At 37.2% G+C, this 24542-nt stretch overlaps 2 protein-coding genes across 18 annotated transcripts in view; one reads left to right on the top strand and one right to left on the bottom strand.

Annotated features, from left to right (window-relative positions):
- The window catches only part of LOC105687120, an 89438-nt gene that overhangs the window by 17315 nt on the left and 47581 nt on the right, over window positions 1–24542 (bottom strand). For 6 of the 13 annotated variants that reach the window (XM_048648914.1, XM_048648922.1, XM_048648913.1 and 3 more), the window contains exons 3-10: window positions 9024–9041; window positions 6225–6404; window positions 4957–5199; window positions 2905–4564; window positions 2726–2812; window positions 2129–2323; window positions 1246–1572; window positions 381–461 (exon numbers count right to left, since the gene is read on the bottom strand). In XM_048648914.1, coding sequence (XP_048504871.1) covers window positions 381–461; window positions 1246–1572; window positions 2129–2323; window positions 2726–2812; window positions 2905–4564; window positions 4957–5199; window positions 6225–6404; window positions 9024–9041 — 2791 coding nt within the window. The remainder of the gene's footprint in view (window positions 1–380; window positions 462–1245; window positions 1573–2128; window positions 2324–2725; window positions 2813–2904; window positions 4565–4956; window positions 5200–6224; window positions 6405–9023; window positions 9042–24542) is intronic. The other 7 variants (XM_048648915.1, XM_048648912.1, XM_048648916.1 and 4 more) reach the window with 5 other exon arrangements.
- LOC105686966 (telomerase Cajal body protein 1) overlaps window positions 1–24542 on the top strand; it is a 48997-nt gene that overhangs the window by 22807 nt on the left and 1648 nt on the right. The window contains exons 6-8 of one of the 5 annotated variants that reach the window (XM_048648946.1): window positions 4411–4566; window positions 7532–7677; window positions 11513–11677. The exons of 1 other annotated variant lie outside the window; for it this stretch is intronic. The gene's annotated coding sequence lies outside the window, so the exon portion shown is untranslated. Of the gene's footprint in view, window positions 1–4410; window positions 4567–7531; window positions 7691–11512; window positions 11678–24542 lie in introns of all 5 variants that reach the window. 3 more of the 5 variants (XM_048648945.1, XM_048648944.1, XM_048648943.1) reach the window with 3 other exon arrangements.

The following is a 24542-nucleotide window of genomic DNA, read 5'->3' as shown; positions in this document are numbered from 1 at the left end:
AATGTGAAGCACGAGTCGTTCTGTTCTGTTCTGCTCATAACAAATGGCAGTTGAACTATAATACACATCTATATAATGACAGGTGAAATTTAAGGTATAGTTTGTTAGGTCTCGTATCCATTCGTAGCATAATACGGTACAGTTGAGAGATAACATACGGTGAAATTCAAGATAGTGACTAATTATAGTCATGGCTGAAATCTAGATTCATGTTTTACAGTTCTCAGAAACTATAACATTTACGAATAATGGTGATTAGGAACAAGACGCACAGGTGCGAAGCTATTGTTTTTGGACAAGACAGCCAACTGTGTTACATAGACTGATTATTTATTCATTCATTGTAATTATTTTTTGAGCGCTACGCCGAATTGACTTACTGATTTGTTGAGCTTGTGGATTTTTCTGTCGTCTTATAACAACGCCATTTGTAGGCGGTGAACTTGTAGGCGCTGCAGGAGCTGTAAAAAGCGTGGTATATAGCGTTAGAGCTCACACAATAGCGAAAACAGAGAAAAAATCTTGAAAACTTTGACGAATAACACAACATAAATTCAGTAGTTACACAATTGAGAAGAATTTAATTGGAGAACAAATCGAAGTTCTCTATAATCCTCTTAGTAATCACGTTAAGCTTTATCATCGAATAAAAGAACACAGATTCTAAGTTTTTTTCATTCTTCAAGTCCACATTCATTGCAACGATATATACTTATAGTCATTTTCTAATCGCGCGTCAGTATGGGTATATCGAGTAAATGTGGATATACATAAGATTACATACGAAATATTCATTGAACATGCAAATAACGATTAACAACAGTGATGCGTGCAATAATCCATAAACCATTCAATTTTATACGTTAGTTTTTTTATTTATTTCTTTTATACACATACATGCGTGTCATTTTCATTAGCAATGTGGAATGATGCGTTCGAAGCGTTAAGACTCAAATTGTTCACAAGGACATTATGGTAGGATGCTTGGTTGAGTATGAATAAATGACATCAATTAGATGACTTGGCGATAAATTAGGGTATAGGGATTTTTTCGTCTTGATGACATGATCGACCAATTTGTTACATAAAGCGTTAGGATCAGAGTTTGTAATATTTTATGTTATCGGATACGAAAATGCTAAAATGTTAATGAAGAGCTGAACGAGACAAGAATGTAAGGTTGGACGATAACAAAATACTCTCTTAGATGATAGATTTTTGTGAAAATAAAAAATAAATCCTGACCTAGGATTTGACCAATGCCCTCGGGCGTCTCGACGTCCGACTCGGTAGGTGCGAGGAAACCAGAATCGTTATCTGGACTTTGCGATGAGGGTCTTAAAGGGTTTATTATGGTTAATTGATTTGGTCTAATAGGCTGAGGAGAGCTGACAATTATGTGTGGAGTTTTAGTTTGTTGCTTGGTTTCGGAATTTCTATTTAGATCCAAAATTGGGGTGGGAAAAAGAGGGTCGTTGGGATCTTCGGATTTGGGTGGTTGGCCATCGGGATCTCCGGGACCCTCGCGTATCGCATCGTGACGACGCATCAGACTTTCTTGAGGTGCTCGATCTGTTCGTGCAGTGCATATCACAATGATAATTAATGAAATCATAAAATAACAACACGTATTTAAGGTACCAAAAGCCGCGAAATGACAGTGCGACGTGCTATATTGAATGTTTTATTTCTCTTCTAAACGAATCTCCTTCCCACCGAACGTTGCATTCCCAAACTCTTATAAAAAATAGACATAAATGTTCAGGTGCGGAATCAAGAATCAAAATAAATTTTGAACCATTGTAAAAAATCATGCAAAAAGTTGTAATGAAAATTTCGAAAAATTCAATCAGATCATTTCGATGATTTTAAAGCACCATGCGACGCTTCTCTTCTCTCGTCCTTCTACACATATCTTCGATTGAGGCAAAATACGTGGATGTTTTTCTCTAATACATTCTATATACACGTGCATAACTTTCACGATTACGGGCTCAAGCATGATTTTCTATGAGCCACTACGTCTGTATCTATTTTTTAGGAACAAAAACTATTGCAGAACAATGTTCTCGTGATAAAGATTTTACAAACAAAAGATCGTATTGAATTTCATCTGAAAATTACTCACCTAGCTGCGCTCTAACTGCTTGCAAGTAACTGTCTTGTCGTTTTGCTTTATTTCTTTTTCCCTCGTCATCTTCTTCCTCCGTTTGCCAAGTGTGTCTAGCGTTTCTTCGCGATGTTCCATTCACAGCCTCCCAAGATTCTGCGCTGTTACTTCGCGCCCTTAGATGAACGGGTTCGGTATCCATAGCGGGCATTTCTAATAGGGATTGAAAGACAAAAAAGTTTCAGAAAAATGTGTCTCGACAGGTCGATCGTTATGACCTGTGAAGCACGACTACCAGGCGATATTTATTGCACAGCGATTCTTCACATCCATTAATTATTACACAGAAAAATGACATTTGTACAATAAATTAAATGACCACATATATTTTACTCTCATTCCAAAAGCGTGTCTGTTCTTGAAAGCGTCGAATGAGTTCGTGTAGGTAAATATTTAATCGTTACATAGTTGTGTGGCATTAAATAACGACCAGTGAAATGAACGAGTGTTAAACAGTGATGATTCTGCAGTCGAGCATCGTCGTAAATAAGGATTCACGTAACACAGTTAGGTATACACCTGAAAAAAGCGTCTGCTCTTGGAACGCTTATCTACCTTTGATTTCCCTATATCCAGCCGGTGGTTCACAATGGATGTACTTGCTGCCTACGGGAATCACTCTGTTTCCCGATAATTCCTTTCCTACATAGACCACAATTTTCAAAAATCTTCAACAGTAATTGGGAATGGAAAAATATAGGGTAGAGTATTTTTGTTTTATGTGACGAACTAACCTGCGTCCAAGGATTTACTCTCTCGATGGCTGGGTATCCTGCGATTTTCTCTGGACTCGGCTCGAGACTCGAATTCTCTTTTTCTAACAGCCACATTAGGAACACTTCGTTTACTTGATAACCTAGATAATTCACTTTTGTATAAATTAGTTCTATCACTCGTCGGTTCATCATCATCGCTTAGCAGCCGTCCCGACTCGAACTGTTTAGCTCTCCGAGATACTATTTGTAATCCTTGAGGTGGTACGGAGAATTTGTCTGAATTTTTTTTCTCCGGCCCAGGAGATGATGGTAGAGATGATGTGCCGTTTCTCAAATCGTGACCTGGTTGATGTGCAGTTACATTCTCATGTATTCGAGATAATGTTGTTACAAATGCAGCCTTGTTACCACTTCTGGTACCTCCAGATCTGAACTGAACGTCGTTATTCTTATTCCCATTATTACCGGATGGTCCATACTTGAAATGATTTTCCTTAACAAATTGACCATTGCTATCGTAGAGTGAAGAATAAAACTGATCTCTGATTGCTTGGATCTCTTCTATCCCGGGATGATCATTCTCCCGATCGTTTTGGTTGGAATACTCAGTTTCAGTTTCGCTGTCAATATCACCTCTTATTCTCTGACTATTCTGATTCGAGGGTTTCGTACTCTTCGCATTTCGCTCGGATGTATTTCTGGTCGGAGATTGTTGTCTAGGCTGTGGTTCGTTAGGTGGCCAAACTTGTCTTTGAAGTTTTTGTGGTCTGGCATAAAATTCTCGCTGTATAACCCCATGGTTTTGTTGAGCTGCTCTAGCAGCTTCTTCCGGCGTTAACCATCCTATAGGATGGCTCGGTCTACGGAGAAACTCTTCTTTCTGTTCAAAGCTTCTTCTCAATCTAGACATGATTATAGAATCATCCGAGCACTCGTAGCCAGTCAGAGTCGAATTCGAATCGTAAGACGAAAGACTCTCTTTACTAGCCGGGGACGAATCTCTTCTGGAATCCATGCTCAGTCTAGACCCCGGGTTACTGGATTTCAACGCATCCATACTTCCATAGACGGGAGATTCCACGTCATTTCCCATTCCGCTACCTTCGCTCGCCCTTCTGCTGACAATTCTTCTACCAGGTCTATAAATTGGGACCTGAGGTTCCGCTCTAGACATCGGATACTGGTCTAAAGATTTACTAAACATATCTGGTCTGACTCTCTCGTAAATTGGATCTTTGATCCTGTCATATATCTGCTCTGGGTTCGGCCTGGAGTAGATCGATTCAGGTCTCGTTCGATCGTATAAATCAAATCTCGAGTCCGGCGGCGGTCTGTAAGGCTGGGGTGTTTGATTTAATTGTTCTTTTTGTCTTCTTTGTGGTCTTTCGGGGTGATCGTACAATGTCTCTTGATTATGAGCTTCGAGAGGTCTCCGTTGGGAGGGTGCGAGCATTTTACTATCCTTATACAAATCTTCTCTCAGACCTGACTTTCCGTAAGAATGTGTCGTACCCTGATTTTCAGAACCCGGTGGTGAGCAAACCCAAGATTGTCTATTATGAGACGTGGGACCTGGGATCATGCTAGCGGATCTGCGCTGCTTTTGTGGTACTCTGTCTGGTGACCGAAGGCGTGGTCGTTGATTCGTTTCGGGGTTGTGCGCCGTCTCTCCGAAATACTGTAAGTCCGAAAGAGAACATCGTTATTTCACATAATTAAATATAGACAGAGGATAAGCGAATAAATCGCGGTTGAACAGCGCTGCACACGTAGCCGGAATCGTATAAAATTCTAACTGTCTCGCAATTTAATCAATATATCCACCCTCTAGAGACAGTTGTACGGATTCATTACGGCAATAGTATCGTATTAAGCCGATCAAAGTCGGTTGCAAATGTCACGCGGGTATTGTATAAAGTATAATTGAATTACGAACACCAAGATCACCGGTATTATTCTACGTTACTTCTACTTTTTACATCGAATCGATGAAACTCCAACAAACTCGAATACCTGCATCACAAGAGTGAAAGTTTCAAAAACTGAAAAGTATCAATTTATCGCACATACCCTTTGCAAAATGTCGTCGTCCTTCGAAACGACGATAAGACGTAGCCAGGGACCCGCCTGCTGAATTCTTTGAATAACACGTGCGTATTGTTCACCCCTTGTGGGAACACCGTCAACGGATGCGACTCTATCACCGGTTCTCAGTCCCGCTTCTGATGCCGGAGAATTTGCTCGTACTTGCTTCACGAAGATCGTGTCCATAGGCTCGTCAATTCGCGCCCGCTCGTGTCCCTGTAGCATCTGCTGTGAATTAGCCAAATTAGTAATGAAATAACAATAATCGCTCATGATCGGTTTTTATTGGCCATTAATTTTTAGGGTACACCACTAACACAAGGTAGTCATATAAAGTACATTAATTTATAAGGTACCGAATTAAATTGAAAATGATGTTACTCAAGTGCGTTCCGATTTCCATCGCGATATTCAAACGACTGTATGGTGTTGTTTTAAAGCGAACCATATAACTTACGTTACATCCTTCGATAAATGGAAATAAAGAGTTCATATACACAATATATGTGTGTGTACAGGTAGATATGTATAACTACATACAATTTTGTTGAGAAAAAACATTTGAGGTCATTCGAGCATTAATTATTTCCCTAAAAGGCTACAGGGGCAGAGGGGAGAATCATACCTTGCGATTTCATTGGCGAAGAGGATTGAAGGGGCTTTTTTTTTGTCTTATTTTTTCGAAAAAAAGGAGATTCGAAGAGCAATAACGTATTGCCGGTACACGGCTATGTACGATGCACTTTTGCGATGTACATAAATACGCACATATATTTATATATAATATATATGTACAAGCATATACGCATGTCGCCATGCCGCACGATATAGATATATCTTTTCAGATCTCGTCCTTTTTCTTTTTCTACTTCTTTTTTCCCGTTTGCATGCGTACGTATAGGTGGTATACGGGGCCACCTTGCAAACGACGTACAGGACCTTGTAAATAAAACGAGGTACCGCTTTACTATATACGATCACATTTTATAATACCTTTCGGCTGAACGGTGACCAATGACAATTAACGATATATTTCGAATTGCATCGGCGGCGCGATACAATTTAAAATTCTCCTTTGTTCTTTACGATAGCATCACGTCCAAGGACTAAATTTTAATTAAATCATACATCACCGTCCCGTGCAAGAGAGTCGATATTACACCATAATATACGACACATCTTTCCCTTTTTTTTTTCTGATTTTATTTCGCGTCGGGGGTAGCGCGAATGTAGAAAAGAAATGGAATACTCACGTAGCAGGACTCGGGCGGGTAGACGATAAAGTGTCGCAGTGTAAAGCCGAATCCATTTTCACCACGTCGAAGGAGAAGGGTTCTTGGGCCGCGCGGTGGTGTCCCTTCCCTGTTACCGAGTTGTTGCTGATGTTGACTTCCGGTCTTTGGTGCCGAAGGCGGTGTTGAAGCGTGGCCAACCTGTCGATTTTCAATTTAAAATCAACTCGAAATGTATTCGAACTTCCAAATTAATATAAGCAGGATTTCACTCGATTTTTAAAAGTTTTCCCTTTTATGTAGGGATATATTGAAGGGACATGTAGCGCTTACGTACGTGTGGAGATCGTAATTATTTATAATATGAGATGAACAATGTCCGCAAATGACGCCTAAATCCGCGTATGTACTATGAGGTGGTCAATCATTGAAGAATTATTCTACCCACGCTTAAAACACGCGCACGCGTTGTGTGCGGCCTATCCTATTATAAGAATATACGTCTCGCTTAGATAAGACCATTTTGTCAATGAAATACGAACTTGTAATATACGCGTGTAGTATATCTACTATAATACGTGTACATGTATATTGAATGACGGTATAATTTATCTCCATAGCACTGAATGACGTTTTACTTTGGAGACTCGCGGTTATGGTGCATGTGTAGGCATCCTACGTATACCCAATATATTTATACACGCACACACGTAACATTCTCCATCGCTCAACTATTACGATGAACTATTTTACATTATAGGTCATGAGATGATTATTGTAGTGGCTGATATAAGTTCACGATGGATTTTATATGATATTAAAGGGGATTAGAATCCTGTTTCTCTAGTTTCAGCCATCAGTAGTTTATTTTATTTGTTTTATTCTATTTTTTTTTTTTTTGCTCTAGATTCTTAACTATTTTTTCCGTTTCTCTGACCGTTCTAATACATACGTAGACAGATGAAATAAAAGAATCATTTATTCAACACGCGATCGTTGATTTGCCCACATATATAAAAACAAGCTGAACAAAAAGGAGAAGAGAAAAAAATACGAAATGAAACGAATAGACGTACGAGATATAAAGATGACGATACGAATAATACAATAATATAATGAGCGAAGGATTAACGAATTGTAACCACTTGCTTTGTGAAAATTATGTGCATGATACATGTTATGTATACCATCTTCACGCGCGTTGTGGCGACGTAAGGATAATGAAGAAAATTGAAGAGAGAAAAATGTTCGCGTTCTGATAAATTGTTCAATCAATGAGTTCGGAATTAATTAATGTAACTATATGTGGAGAGCATATTTTTATTCAGTTTCATATCGAGTTAATACGTCGCCGCAGGAAGTGCAGTGAGTTTCAAGTTTGCTGCACCTGCAGTAACACCAGCAGCAGCAGCAGTTTCGTTCATTCGACCGCTTGTATTCCTGTTGCACAGGGTGTTGTAAGCTGCAGAAGCAGGTATATGTATACGGTGTGTACATAATGTATAACTGACGTAACTATATACATACGTGCGTGTGTATGCGTTAAACTTATTTACGTAGGCATGTACGCACGGTGTCTTCAGCGATGCGGTTTGCCATAAACTTTGTCTTTATGTGTATAATAAAATATAGTTACATATGCAGGGGTTTCTGAAGTACTCGGTTTCACGTATTTTCCGCGCATTTTTTGCGATCCGCTCTATAATGCGAGTATTTTGCACTCGCAGTAATTGGTGTAATACATGAGACATTTGCATTATATACATGTTAATGATGTAACTCTTTTGAGGTTTCAGAAAAAGGAGAGTAGAAAAAATCTTAAACGGGTATAAGGTACATGTAGATAGAAATTTATTGTATGACAAAATACTCTTCTAAAAAATTAATTAGAATTTGAATGTTAAGGATATTCCGAGTCGTGCGATATTGTATAGGTAGATACGTTACGTGTACGTGAGTTTTTATCAGTATAGATATAATTTTACCTCTTTCATAACGCTCCAATAAATAATGAATTTCTGATAAAATTTATAAAATCTCAGTTTGATGATAGAAATTTAGAAATGAAAAGCGGTTAGAGCATCGTAATATGATATTTTGAATCGCGTGATCGTATCTAGTTTTAAGTTGTCAAATTTTACTTTTCAAAGGCAGTTCCGCTCTACCTGCATCAGGAAGAATGCGTAGCTACTGCTATGGGTAGATATTCTTTATATATAAATATAATAATTCTATACTCTATAAACCTGCAGCATCAACATCAGCAGCAGCAGCGGCAGCGGCACCACCACCAGGCAAGTTGTAATCTTCACGATCTTTGGTCCATGTCGTCATAGATCTTTGTGACCAACGATCTTCCTCTTTTCCTCTTGCTGCTGCTGCTGCTGCTGCTACACCTCGAGAGGTATGGTATAGTACATACGAGAACTTGGAGGTATAGTTACATCATAGATATATTACATGCGACTGCGTAAAAAAATAAAATGAGAATCGTGTACACGTAGGTATGTATAGCGGAATAAGGGATACATAAATTCACACGTTATTGATTTCAATGGAAGAGAAATTGCCGCATTCGGTTCTCCTTAGACAGAATTTTTGCAGCAATGCTTATCCACTTCAAAAACAAAAATCCCCGCTGGATGAAATATGTTCGGATCATGTAAATTCAATATATCTATGATACAAGTCCAAGATTTCCAAGTTTCTACTTCAATTTAAATTTATTATAGAACATTGATGATAATTATGTTTAAAATCTGGTTTGATACTTATGGAGAGATCTATACACATTCGGCGCTCTCTGTGCTTTACACGTACCGATAAAGGGCTGGATGTCTGCAACAGAAAAATGAAAATATTCACATTAATTATTGAACACAATCGTATGAATTATAGTAAATTCAACAGCGAGGTGAATATTCAAGCGTATTGTCACCTCGTTGGTTTTCAGGAAAAATCCTACGACTAACAACAAATAAGTTTTCACCGCGGATACGAAAATTATAGGATAATTGTTGGCCGTGTTCGTATAAATATAATACTTAGGTGTACGACGGGAGGTATGCTTTGATTATATACATACAACTTTCATTGTATTTTGCTATCGAATTTCAGATTCGTATCAAATACGATTTCCTCCCCCTTGATTCTGGACAAAAATACATTCATATGATATTGGTTTAATTTTTATACAGAGAGTATAGCCAGCAACATCTCTCAGAGGTCAATCTTTCTCTGTAATGTACGTTTGTCTGTCTTTTTCGTCTGTCTGTCTGTCTGTCTGTCAGTCTGTCTGTTTTCTGGACCACGGTATGTATTACACTCTAATGGCGTACATACTGTTACTGTTATAACCAGCTACTAATGTGGTCTGCTTTCGATCATTGGCAACTGACGTTAGCGCCGAGCAAAAGGTTATCTAATGCTTCTACCAGAACAGAAGCATGTTCGAGCATCGAATATATAAATATATAGGTATTCACATGTACGTATGTGTTATCCCAATTCTAATACACATCTAGATCGTATTTGTTGGAAGGATGAAAATTTGAAATAATTGATAGAAGACGGAAAGAGGGAAACGCTAATAGTTGTGACAAATCGAGTGTACTGGGTGCAGGGCAATTGTAAATGTTCATTCGATTTTACTATGCCGTCGATTAGTGTCGATTAGTAAAAAATTCCTCCACGTAACAATCCATTATTCAAGAATTTAATATTGCGAAAGTAAATATTTTCGGTTTACAGCGACGTTACAGTCTTACCTTTGAACAGACATTCGTAGTATACGAGAGTATAGCCTCGAAGTGTTCAAAGATTGCAGTTGCAATAATTGCACTTGCACTCCTGCAGAATGTATATATGCACTTGAAGATTTATGATATAGCCAAGTTTTTTTCACCCTTTTCTTTTTTGCAAGACCTGATTTTAATGCATATGTTTCAAACTATATTATACGTATATTCTTTTAGTACACACTTCGATCGACTCCCTCTATTATTATAAGATATAAATCACCGTTATTAAATAGGTTTATAATACGGGTATATACGTATATTTACGGTACGAATAACCGCGGAGAAATTGATTGAGAAATTAAAAAAAAAAAAAAAGGTTCGCATTTTTCATACGATCGACTCGATGTGATTGTATTTTTTATGTTCGTTGTATGACCTAAATGAATCTCTCAAAATCGGTATTGCTTAATGAGAAAAAAAAAGAAAAAAAACTTCGATTGTAAAATTCTTTTCCAACGTATTATAATACCGTTACAAGTATAATTATGTGATGCGCTATTTCACGAGAATCACAGAGAAGAAATGTTTTGTAACGCTTTTTCTGATTTACGCGTGAATGACGTATTGCAGTAGACGAGGGCATAAATTATACACGCTGATTATATGATGCATTTTAAAAATTATATATTAAGAAATGGGCCACTATGATAAGCTAGTTTCGACACTTCGCGCATATATGATCATCGCGTTGCATATAATATCGTTATTAAATACGCTCCGCAAAGATTGCTTTGAAGCCCACGATGAATGCTTTCGAAAGACACTCGAAAATATTTTAAGCTGATATATAGGTTTAAAGTGGCTTCAGGTACAGGTATGGAGTATGAAATACTTGAGACTTTTTTCTTTTCACATTATATGTACATACTATAAATTGTGATAAGAATTTACTTTCCGAATTGTAGATAAATCACATTCATTTTTGGTTGAAAATTTACAGTAAACGCAATTTCAGATGTAATACATACATAGATATATTAAAAACGTCGCGTGCGCAGAGTCGAAAGCATTGTCATTTACACGTTCGTCACAGACCTCGTCGCGGTTTCCTGTGCAGGCGAATTCAATGTGGTTTGAATAAAAAAAAAAACAATATACATATGAATGAATGTGTGCATATATTGTATATAAAGTTTACGTTTGACGTATGTATTTGCATATCACGGTACGTGTGTGTAAGTGTATTCGAACGATTCTGCGGCAGGGGAAAGGGGCGGTGCGGCACATCCGCCATTATTGTTCGTTTTTATGATAAATACATATATAAACTATACGTAAATAGCGTATACAGTAGGTATATTTGTTGCGTATATACAATACCTAGGTGATTAAATTCATTATACATGCGTGAAACAAATATGAGAGAGACTTTGTTTGCGACGAAACAAATTCTGATGTGAGAAAATATTGGAAAATAATCTGTGAAGTTAATTAAAAATCGATATCATGTGTGTTGTGTATTATGTATCTACTGTTGGGGAAAGAAAATGTATTTTTCACTTATTACAGATTATACTTAATACCTGCAGCGAAGGAGGAAGAAGATTATATTTTGCTAAATCAGAGAAAGAAGCACCGCAAGAACAACTGGCCTTTGCACATACCATGCATACATCGACTAATACCAGCTACGTGTGAAGGGAAAAAATCACTGTAGTCTAGCACAGTGTAAAGGTATTCAACAGATTTCAAATTTTATTCAAATTTTCCTTTAGTATATTTTTAGTGTAGTTTCTGGCATTATTTTTCCAATGTATATTTGGATCAAACTAACGCAAATCAACGAGCAACGATCAAAACTCCCCACGCATCAATAAAATTCTCTTGGGCAATAAATATATCATTTATTTAGCGACTGGTCAAATTTATAAAAAGACAATATACCTAATAGTCGTGATTCCGATGGTATGATGTTATTTTTTCTTATCCTGCATCTACAGAATACAAAAATTCTGACGCAGACAATTATATATGTTTTCATGGCAGTGTTTCTTTTTTCTTTATTTTTTTTTGTTTTGTTTTTTCTTTCAACTCAGATCTGTTCTTTATTTTTTCTTTGTCTAATTTTCTTGACACTAAAACCATGCTCTGACTGATTTAAATTTTTTATTACCCGTACGCGTTGTGTTAGTCAATGGAATTTAATTTCGAGCAAATTTTCGTTGTGAAGAAATGAAATGAAAAGGAAAAGGAAACAGAAAAAGAAAAAGAAAAAGGGGAAAAAAAATCAGAGAAACCAAACTTCATAAAACACATTGATAGACGATTAAATAAACTTGAAAATTTGTACACCGTGTTCTTTTTTTTTTGTGCGTAGGTATCTCGTTATAACGTTGAGAATTAACGGTTCTACGTCATTTTTTGAGAAAAACGAGCGTTATGGTAGATTTAAAATCACTAGTAGGATATATACGCACACGATTGATCGCGAGCTGCACCTGTGCCAATTATTCGCGAATTCGACACACTTATATCGTACAGTCCGCGGTGTCTACACCTAGAAATATTTACAACCAAAATTTACTTCCAGTCTCAATTATTAGATTCTTTTTGAAGAAGATTCGCTTTGGTATGGATTAAAATAATACAAGAAAGAGACGAACTGGCACAGGTGTTGGAAATTACGTTACTTCCAGTTCAAAGTGTTCCAGTCTGTGGAATATAACGCATGAAAAAAAAAAAGTTACAACTGACGTCGTTTTTCGCGATAGATATATGATTTCTCTTAATAAGCAGCTATAGAATTAATAATGCGGTTTATATGATACGGTGAAATTATTCATCAGGTGTACAAGCGAAAGCAGAACTTCTACATACACTTAAATGAAATATTTATTTATTTATTTATCTATGAAATACGGGGGATAGTGTTACAAGAAAAATTTTCGCCCGTACTCATATACCGCGTCGGTATACCTAACATAGGTACTCGCATGAAACCACAAAAATAATCAGCGGTAGAATCAGAATAAAACAACGAAAATTCATTTTATTTCTTCAATATTTACGTTATGGTTATTTGCGTCAACTTCATGTGCGAAGAAGTTTAAAATAAAAACTAGAGAAAAGTCTAAGACTAATACTCTGAAATCGAAGACAAATTTCCAGACTTTAAGTGAAATTTGAAAGAAAAAGAGGGATCTATCGGTGGCTGATGTTTATCTTGGTATAGGTATAATGTTTGCTGATTTATTACACTTCCTATCATATCGGAGAGAGAAATGAATCCGTGAACCTGAGGGATCTCGATGTTTACTCTATGTAAAACTAACAATAATCTTGAATGTATGGGTATATTTGTGCAATGATGATACATTATTTAGAAATTATTACGGTGGAAAACTTCCTCGTGAACAGATTTATGCGTATGAAAGCCGAAGCTAAATTTGTCGGAGATGAGAAATGAGGAACCGTGAAAATTCAATCCCAAGACGAATGATATCCATCTGTAAATGTATGTATAGACCAAATGCTGTACAAATATCATCAAAACTTTGGGTTACATTCGTTCTAGACATTATCCATTTTTTTTTCCCAGACTTTTCTATTCTGCTAGTACTACATCGCACGTCAATTTTTCCAAATGTTCAAAAACTCGCTTGTCCGCGAGTTTCGCATGTCAGGAAAAAAACAACGTCAAAAATCAATAATTTGTTATGCGAATTTAGAATGAAAAAAGACTCGACTACCGCCATACTCGTATCTTTCGATCGATCGCTTATGAATACTAATTGACTATTATTTACATATGTACACACACTTATATAATATATACTAACCATGTTTTACTATCATATAAGTTTAGTCGCGATAAACTGCACAGCGACAGGTGAATATGCATAATATATATATATAAATATATATAAATATATATAAATATAGGATATACCGTACATTGAGGTATTATACGGTGCACAGTGTACGGTATAATATGTATGTATACTGCGTCTTGTTTCGTAGCAAGTAAACGTGACGGAAGTGACCGCAATTAGCCTACAATCTGACAGATATCACCGTAAGCCGTAGTAGACTTGAGCTAAGCATGAAGGTTTGCTCCAGGCGTGTTATAGCTGCTGTTGCCGCTGCTGGATGAGAAGAAGATTATAAAAATAAAAAAGAGATACAGATATATCCATGTATCTGTACGCGTACGAACCTTACGTTCAAATATAGTGTGTGTGTAGTTTGTTGTACACCCTGTGTGTGCAGCATACCGGATCGTCCGACAGCAGCAGCAGCCTTGACTCGCCGCGGTCATTCGGCCTAATGACACTTTAATTAAGACGAATCGTACCGAATTCCTTTCTATATACACCAACTATGCTAACACACGCTATATATATATATATATATATATATATATATATATATACCCAAAGAAGCACTTACGAAGGTATACAGATATGTACAAATGGAAAATTTTCTTTTATTTGTTTATCATATCCAACGTAATTCTTGATCTACAATCTATAATTTAAATTTCTGTAATTATACACGAGATATATTATTCATATTTCGTACGCACGTATGAAACCACACCCACCTAACGTAACGTCTGCGATGTTACAGAATATATGTAAATTCCGATATTCGGGGAGTTTTCTAATCTCCGTTTTAACGAAAACCAAAAATTCGATCATCCATTTAACCATTGAAATTGTATGAGATTCTCATTGATTCGTCGTCATTCAATTCAGGTCGAACAAAAAAAATCTTCTGATCCGAATCCCATTTACTATTGTCACGCTCAATGAAAAGGAGAGAGAAATAAACAGACAGAAAAAAAAGGCGAAATATCTAATGACATTAGAGTTATCGTAAACGTGCTACGAAGACGCACTTTTGCAAGAGGATTGCGTTAGAGTTGAGATGTGAAAAAGGTAGAAGGAAAGAGGGAGGGAGTGATTGACGAGTTTGGTGAATCAATATAACTTCATTAGTTAGTTTCGTTACTGAATTTCTTTTCACTCTTCGTTCTCCCAAACACTCGTCTCTGCGTGGTAACAATTATAAAAGAGTACGAAGTGCACAGCTGTCTAATAAGTCTTATTGTCGGTACGTCTGTACGTGTGGATGTACGTGCAAGTCGTATATAACGCTAATTTAACGTAAATAAAATGATAATTTGAGTTTACGATTCAAGGAATTCTTTGCGAGTAGAGGAACATATACTGTATGCGTATTTACGTGCAGATCTCACGAATTTTTGTCAACCTATACGGATGCCATTTTCAGTTGCGCATAACTTGGAGAATAACAAGATGTTACAGCAGAAGTCTGTTAGTTATACAATAAAGTTGGTTCTCGATAGCTTTGCAGTTTACGAAGTTTTTCCATTCGCGAAGAATTCGCTTTTTATCCTTTATTAATAAATTTTTATTTCATCGACGCTGGTGAAAATTAATAAAATGTTCAAATGAAAAATTAAGAATAAAATTCAAACATGACCTGCACGTGTCACGTCAGTTACACGTCCGTTACGATCGAGGCCGTTGTTAATGTTCGTTATTTTATGTCAGTCAGTCGGTCGGTACGAAAAGTCGTGCCCTAACGGAGAGTTTAGTCAGATGTATGTAGAATGTATGTACAATAAATACGTGTCTGCTGTGTACGCGTATGTGTGTCGGTAGTCGAAATGCGTACAGGATCGAATTTGGGCAGGTGTTGGCGATTCTCAGCACGTGCGACATGCTGCTGACGCGAAGGGTGCGACGCCACCATGTGCTCGAATACATAATATACACGTACATTTATACATATATATATATATACGTGTACGTAGAGTTTATTACTACACGTATTCGACAGACGGTTAGTGTGCCATGTGCCATGCCGATAAATTCCAACAGGAAAAGCGCTCTCCTTTTTATTTTGGGATGAAAAAAAGAAAAATTTTCCAACATCTCCATACGTTTTGACATTTGCTTCGAAGAATGAAAGAAGAAAAGAAGGGTTAACCACCGAGTTGCACCATTTCAACTTGATCGGTTATCTTTTTTTCCTTCTATAATCTCTTTCTCTTTGGGCATCTCTGTGTAGGGCAAAAGTGTCGGTATAGTGTATAACTATGTAAAGCGTACATAGCCCGTTGTTATATACACTGGGTCGCGGCAGGATTTATTGTCCCGGAAGTTGAGAACGTGCCCGCAACAGATTCCGGGTCGTAACATTAAGAAAGGAGAAGAAAAAGAAACGCAAAAAAAAGAACGAGCTGATAGAGGGAACCATCGAAAACTTGATGTCCTCGATGCATACGGTCTCTTTTCAGATACACTGTTCAGGTAACTCATACATACGTACAGTATATTACCTATATCTGATCGTGTATCGATATTCAAATAAAAAATAATACGCGAATCGGCGTACGTTTTGTATCGAGGGTTGAATATATGTGTTCGTGTGTAGAACAAAATGTCGCGACAGCGAAGCTTATCCCTGATTTTATCCAATGAAAGCAGACTCAGATCCGTGTCTCCAGAATCCCGTCACATGAAACCATGAGATGCTAACGTGACATGGCCGTGAGAAATAAAGAACCCTTCTCGAAATATTATTTTCGAGGTGAGTTTACGCATGACAAATCAGACGAAATGGTTCAACTGGGTTATACGAAAAATATTCGCTAGTGGCACGAAAACGAGGATTTTGATTGTCCTAATATTTAGTCTTCTTTGTTCTTGATAAACTGTACTGTCAGCGTTCGTTTTCAGGCATCACGTACTAATCGGAAATTAGAATCGTTACTGATGATACGCGGTCACGAGATAAAACTCCGGTATTTCAACGAACCGTCTATTACCCGTTGCGAATGTATAATTCATTTTATACACGTAATTTTATAATATTTCTCGCGAACTTGAAATCAAATTGCGTCGCGCGAGATGTGTTGTCTTTTTTTTTTTGTCTCTCTTTCCCTTGTTTTTTTCGGTTACTGAAAATTTGTTGCGATTTCACTTCGTTGTACACAGGGATTCTAAATCAAAGTAGTTGGATGAATAAATTTAACGTCTGCAGCAGCTGTTATCATCAATTTACGTAAAGGTTACAGGCTGGGTATAACGTATGGTAAGTCACTTGCTGCTTTAGTGTACGGTGTAGTGCAACTGCAGTTTGTGCTGCAAGTTTATTATTTTCTGGCAATAATAATTTATAGCCACTCCTTCGCATTTATGTTACAATGCTATGTCCTACACTATAATATACATTTTTTACACGTATACATATACGCTCTGGTTTCTGGCATCCGAGCCGGCAGTTATTGTAAATTTGAAGCGTGAATTAACTCACTCGTTTTTTTCACGAGATCGAGAAACTTGTAATGTGTCCGCAGGTATTATAATGTGTTATCGTAACGGCGAAATCTTTTACATCTTTCGGTTAACTGCATTCGATATTATTGTATTAGCCTTTAAAATACTGTTTGTACAGAGAAATAGCGTAATATATAAGAAACATTCGCTATTTCTGTTATACGTAACGCAAAATGTCATGTATTCTACGTATATGCTTACATAACTCAACGAAACTTGGAGAACACCCTTTAACAACGGTAACCTTTATGGGTATAATGTACTATCTATGGCACGTAAAATGCATCCAGAAAACTTACCAACGATTCACTTGTACAAAAATTCGTATCGTGCTGCTGTCCAGATTATTAACCGTATATAAGAAGAGAAGGATATGCGAAAATATACATACAATAAATACTATTAAATACCTCATGCTCACGGGAAAAACGGAGCCATTTATCTACACACTGTGCACATGCAGACACGTTTTTGTTGCGTTGTGTTAGCAAAAGTTTTCAAAGTCTATTGTTTTATCCAACGCTCGCTTTATATTGTCATCTATTGTATATTATATAGCTACTTCTCCCCCCTAAGAACCTTTATCTCATTGTTTTCTCACTGTAATAATTTACAACCTTCAACGAGGACGATTCCCCTCGTTAAAATCAGCTGCTGCAATGTTGTTCTCGGTAGTTGTTTTATAAAGCATAACCAGATATTGTTTCGATCGGTAGTGTTAACTATCCCGAAGAAGTTATGACGATGAGATACAATTTGAAATTAAAATACATTTCTACAAATCGTACAAAAATCTGTTCACTTATGAAATCGCAGAAACAGATGGAACAACCCCGGGTAAAAGTTGAAGGGAGAAAATTTGAATTTACATTATCTGGAGGAAGAAAGTGCTATGTATTCACGCAGATATCGGGATCGTCGGTTGTAAATCGATTGTACTTCACACCAAGTTGGAAAGAGAAAGAGAGAGTTTCTCTGAACACCTACATTAGATCAACCCTCGGGAAACCGGAAGGGGCTAATGGTTGGAAATATACAAGGTGGACCACCATACATAAACCATGCATAAATTACCTAGTTTGCCGGTATACCTATATCCGTTAACTAAATCAACTTGGTTTGCTGGGTGGAAATATGAGCGTGGCAAGAGGTTGTGTATAATACCTAACAATAACTAAGAAACTCTACGTATACGGAGTTCACCTGAACAGTTGGGAAGCTTGCGAGTTAGCGCGGGTTAACGTGTACGTGTACACGTATAATATTCGTATTCGTATGGAATATCATAAGAATCAGAGCGAGAGAGAAAACAGTTTGAATCTTCTGAGTATAAAGAGATCCAAGTAGTGATGTATAGTATACACGCCTGTTGGGTGTAGATTTTATAGTCGAGAGTTCGTACCTACTGAATGAAAAAAAATAAGAAAATCTCCAACGATCCCGAAGAGAATTTCTCACGCCGCATGCAGTATGAAAGCTGTAAAGAGGAATTACATACACGGTGGAAGAATTACTCGTTTCTGTTGTATCTCAACACAATAATATGTACGCATGCCGGCAGGTGAGGTTGATTCTCGATCAGTTCGTTGCCAATGTGTATCTGGATAACATTTTCATGGGGCTACAGTGTACTCGAGGAAGTTCCATGAGGAGGGAGCGATCTGCCCACTTTGTCACTCGATTAATACCAACCTATACCGTTCCAGAATCGCTAACAACATATTTTCCATCGTTCGATCCGAATAGCACGAGTGAGTACAACATTTTTGTTACTATTCGATCAGGCTGGATTCAACCCGAAGAAACATAAATTCGTAGAACTTTCGATTGCCATGTTACGCCAAGCGAATATATTCAAAAACTAATGGAGAAAAACTCGCCTGGTACGTACATCAAAACTACCGTAAAAAATTTAGTTTTTATTTCAAAACAGAAACAATTCACTCATCCGCTTCTAAAATAAATCTCCATAGAAATTAAGAAACCAATGAAAAAATCAAAAATCATTGAACGGAAAAAATGCGAGATTTATCTTTTGACGGTGATTTCGACGCATGTTTTACACACAGGTGTAATATACCGAGCCGACACTACCGTCGTAAGTTGACGTAGACGTTCGAGTTGACCTTTCAAGGACAAAGAGATACTCGGTTGGTAGGTAGGTAGATAGGTGGGATGCAGATTCTCGTTTATCTTTTACAAGAATCGCGTGGATTATTCGCGTATAGTCTGCTGCAGTCGTGCAGCATCTATATCCACCATCTAAGGCATGAGTGGTTGCAGTTCTGCGCCTTCAATTCGAAAAAATATTTATAGGAAAATTGTCTGTCTCGAGTCTCGATGTTTCAGAAATTCCAGATAGTCTTATCAGTGCAGATAACAGTGCACCGTATTTTGCTTGTTGAACAATTCGACCCTGACTTGGAAAATTTTATTCATACTTCGTTGCTAAATTGACGTAAGGAAGTTTGAACTCATTTGGAGAAGAAGAGAAAGGGACGTAGATTACCTGATGAAAAAAAAAAAACCGTAAAATCGACAAAAAGAATTGAATATCTCTATACACACACACCATAAATCTAATATCTACTATAAATTATCGTGTAACACCCATCATTGCGGTTGCCGTGCATTTGTGGTAGGTTGATTTTATTATACACACTAATTGTAAGTACTACACAGTGTAGTATATGGTCGTGGCACCTGTACCTTCTGATGCGTGACAGCTGCAATGCTACAGCTAACTTCTACGATCCGTTACGTGTCAGAGACCATTTCTAGTGTAACGGTAGGGTGTCGGTAACTATATAGTTGTTTAGTTTGTCGTTCACCACGGAGTGGAATATCAAAATTAAAAATTTTCCCGGCACACGATATCCAAGAGTTTTGTTTCAACGTCATTACCCTCGTTATTATTATTCCTGGGACTATTATAATTTTTATTCAAAAGTTCCCTCACCCCTTGTCATCATATTTTATGATGTTCGTTCACTGAACCGCGAGACTATTCATTTATACAAAGAAAAGAAATCCCTTAGCAAATTTTCGCTTCTACACCCCCCGACTCGCAAAATTTTTCAGGTTCTATAAACTTGTTGAAAAATAAAAAAAAAAAAAACTTTTTAATGAATATTCACGTTCAATTTTATACCGCCATCTTCTTGATGAGGTCGTTTATTTCTTTTTCTCTGTACAATAGAATATATTTACGTACCAAAATCTCGCGTTTTCGAAAATCGAGGCAAAAATCGTTTCGAACGTTTTTATTTTTCTCTTTTTTTTGTCGAATGCCGTTTTGTAGTATTTAGAATGTGCATATTACACCGCAAGCGCAGGATGAACCGTTGTAAAAAGTATACTGAAAACATAAAAGAAGTAAACCAGGTCACGAACTTATGTAATTAGGTGTGATTAGGTGGCTGGATTGATGATACCAATCGATAATGGGTATACAATGCTGCGTATTTGTTATTAGTGTTTGTTCATTCGACACTTCTGAATAAGCAGCTAAATTTTAGAGTTCTCGTTCGTTTCTATTTAGTGTCTGTGAGATTAAACGAAATTCTTGGCTGCAGATGCGGTACAGACGGAATCTTTGAACATTGTATATCTCTGTACATTAAACCGTTGTTGAAAAACGAGTAAAACTATGATGATGCCGATGATAATGATGACGATTTTAAACCATCCATTATATCAAGCTTGCTGACGTCAACATCCCATTTTATATTTTACACCGGTAAACCAATACTGATACGCGATATGTTTATAGTATAGTACTTTGGAGTATTTTTCGAATCGTAATAGTACGTTAGTTATATTTCGTTGTCGGTCACACATTGAACGTTCATAATTGATTGCATACCTATGATAATACAATTTTATCATCAGCTAGACAAATTGAAAATGAATCTCATAAAATGGAAGACATAATGATCTCGATTACAACATTTGGCCTCGCGGAATTTATTTTATACACTCATTCCTTCGATCAAATTTCATACGATCGATTATTATACATGAATTTAGTCTCCAAACTTCATTGATTAGGTATCAGATTAGATACAGATCTTCTATATTACGAAGCGATGGGCGAGCGTCGTTTTCATTGCCAACGTTATTTGCTGGCAGCTACTGCGTAACGTGATAATACTACGTTGATATGGTGTTATATATTATAGTTTGATAGAGAGTAGGCCACGGCGCACAGGAAATAATGTTCCTTTGTAAAATGAACTGGGGGCTATATAATGAGTCTAATCTGTGCGACTATTTTGTGATAAGCAATCGCAGATTCGAGTTGCCTGAGGTGATACCTCGACATAATTATCGTAATAATGCAATTCGCGAATAATGTTTTTCTGTGTTTTTGTTGCAGCTATTTTTTTTTTTTTTCTCCATAGATAAATTTTTCTATAGCTAGTTAGATCGGCGTAAACACTTGCTACTATTAAAATCGTACTTGGCATTATTTGAATACGCGGGTCGTATGATGATGTGAATTTTTAAGGCGTTCATCGTGCTCATCGGTTACTTGAGATAGGTTTTTTGAGCGATTTTATGCTAATTGCTCACCTCGCTGAATTATGTAAGTTTTGTACGCGATATTTTCTGGCAGTAGAAATTTATTGTTACGTAAGCCTCTGTGCATATACCTTTATCGTTATATCAAATCAGCGATATCAGAGAGATCAAATTCACGATTTCGTTCTGCGGAAATTATTTCGAAAAATTTACGGAGCATAACAACAAGGTCTTTTGATTAGAAGCTCCTCACTCTCCCTGTCTCGGAATCATGTAAGACGCAAAAAACAAATTAGATAAGATTTATCAAGAGGTTATTAAAAATACATTCTCTTTCGTGTGGCGTGTATAATATGCGAGGCTATTACAACCTGCAGTGCGGGTTTCATTTAAACACCTATTATATTATGATTCTGGTTCATTCTGGGGTGAATTTGGGATAATTGTAATTAATGGGAGTCAGTTGTTCATCGATCAACAATAATTAACGTTCAAGTATTTTTATATTAGACATCAAGGTCGTATTAATTCACCTACTACCTGCAGGTGAATAGAAATGGGAAGGGATGAAGAGAATCAGTAACATATAATATGGAAATCCTGAACTTTACTGTGTTGAGTAATCCTTCAGATGTTATAACGTCACAAATTGGGAGATTTATAATTTACGTACTCTGGAATAAATCTATTGACCATTAATTACAGCATCAGTTAATTTTGGTTTGCACTTGATTTTTTTCGTTCACGCCACTGTATGAAAACCGCAAACTTACAATTAGAGAAACACAGTTATTACTCACTCTTTATTCGAATACTACACGTGTGTAAAGAGGAAATCGCGCACGAACGCATGTACGATGCGGCACGTATGACGTAATCACGATGGTAGCGATCATCGTTCGATTGAATTGACTAGAATTTCAACATTAAAACGATTTGCAAGTCCATTGTTCAGTGATAAAAAATGAAAATTGATGAACACATTGACTTTGAAATTTTATAATTCAATCTTTACACTGCACAGTTTTATATTTTTTTTACAATTTTAATTTTCACACGGATTTTGATTATTCACCATTCGCGAAAACCGCGTTATGATATTGAAGAGGGATGCGAAGCACCTGGTAAATATTTTTGAAGTTTTTTTTTCAATTTTGACTTTTCAACACGATGAATGCTCTGTTTTTTAAACCCAGACCATCCCATCGACTTGGTCCGACAGACGATGCGGCACTGTCGTTTGTGCTCGACGCCTCGACCGACCAACCGACCGGCCGGCACCCACAACCTCCTCCACCTCCACATCCAACTCCACCACCTCTACCAACTCCAAACCTCGGCAACACCAAGTTTCCTTCTACCCAGAAAATTATTGGTGGAAACATTCAAGTCCTTTCCCCCCAAGGTTTTGGCGCCAGAAAAAAAGATAAATGAATTCGAGTAGAATCGTCAAAAACTGTAGAACTCATCCTGCCTGTAATCATAAAAATTCCTTTTCGAAGAGCGTTGTAATCAGTGCCCGGTGATAAGTTATGAAATTATCCGAAGCAGAGCGAGAGGTCCGATTTTTCACCTGGTTTCTGATCAAAGCATAATTTTCTTGCGTTTTCAGTTAGACTCCATATATTTGCTGATTAGCAGACCAGTCCGCGCGAGGGACGTTTGCTTTTGACCTTTTTGATAGGGCAAAGAGATGTCGGGGATACCGATGTAATCGATATTGCTATTAGCCTTTAAAAGTTGAAGACATTATATGGTATCATTACAATACATGTATGTGAATGTACATAGGAAGTCGGCAAATATATAAGATCTTCATGTAACGCGTTTTGACGCACAACGCGAGGACTTGTATTGGTAGCTATACCTATAAAACGAGCGTAACGTATATCGAGTTGAAGATAGTTCAGTGGGTCACAGGCACAGCCCCCAACCTTCGACCTAGTCCACGTCCGAGTATAGAGGCTACCAATAATGTTCGGGTTTACGGTGACCAAATAAAAACAAATAAAATGAAAAATAAATACAAACGAATAATATATCGCCATTTTGGTTTCACGTATCGCTCCTTTACAACCGGTTGCATGCATGCATAAAAATACCGCTCGATGTACACGAACTTTGCGAGGTCTTTTGTACACATGACTACAAATCTAATTTTCTACGCAGGCTTTGATTCCATCATTTCTGTTTAATGTTTATTGATCGACGAAGAGATGTACGTTGTACGAATGTATAGGTAGCTGCATTGGCGGTCAGGTAAATATATAGGTAGGTATCTCGTTTAACTGCTGCAGTCTGCTCCGCGCTGCAGAGATGGCCGAGTGAAATTCTATTTTAAGCATCATCGTCCAGGAACAAGAAACACCCACGCAATTCCTCTCGCGTTAACCGCTGGGTACGCTATTGCAAATAATAATTCGTAACGGGAATAGCCTATATTCCATCTCTCCCTTTTTTCATGTACTTTCATCAGTCTTTTTTTTTTCTTCTTCTTTTTTTTTGTGTCCATTGCTCGTGGCATTGATGATTTCGAATTGACAATCCGAATTTTTCCGGAATCAGGCTCAGGTTTATTTATAATAACATCTCCGAACGTCTATCGTGGTCTATAACTCCACTTAATACGTGAACCATTGAAATTTATAAAAAATGAGAAATCCGAAAAAAATTCGTCGCGTGGTTACGGTTAGATTTTTCACCTG

Source organism: Athalia rosae, chromosome 1, assembly GCF_917208135.1.
Source record: "Athalia rosae chromosome 1, iyAthRosa1.1, whole genome shotgun sequence".
Classification (NCBI taxonomy): domain Eukaryota; kingdom Metazoa; phylum Arthropoda; class Insecta; order Hymenoptera; family Athaliidae; genus Athalia; species Athalia rosae.
Note: the sequence above shows the minus strand (reverse complement) of the source record. Positions and strands in the feature narration are given on the sequence as shown.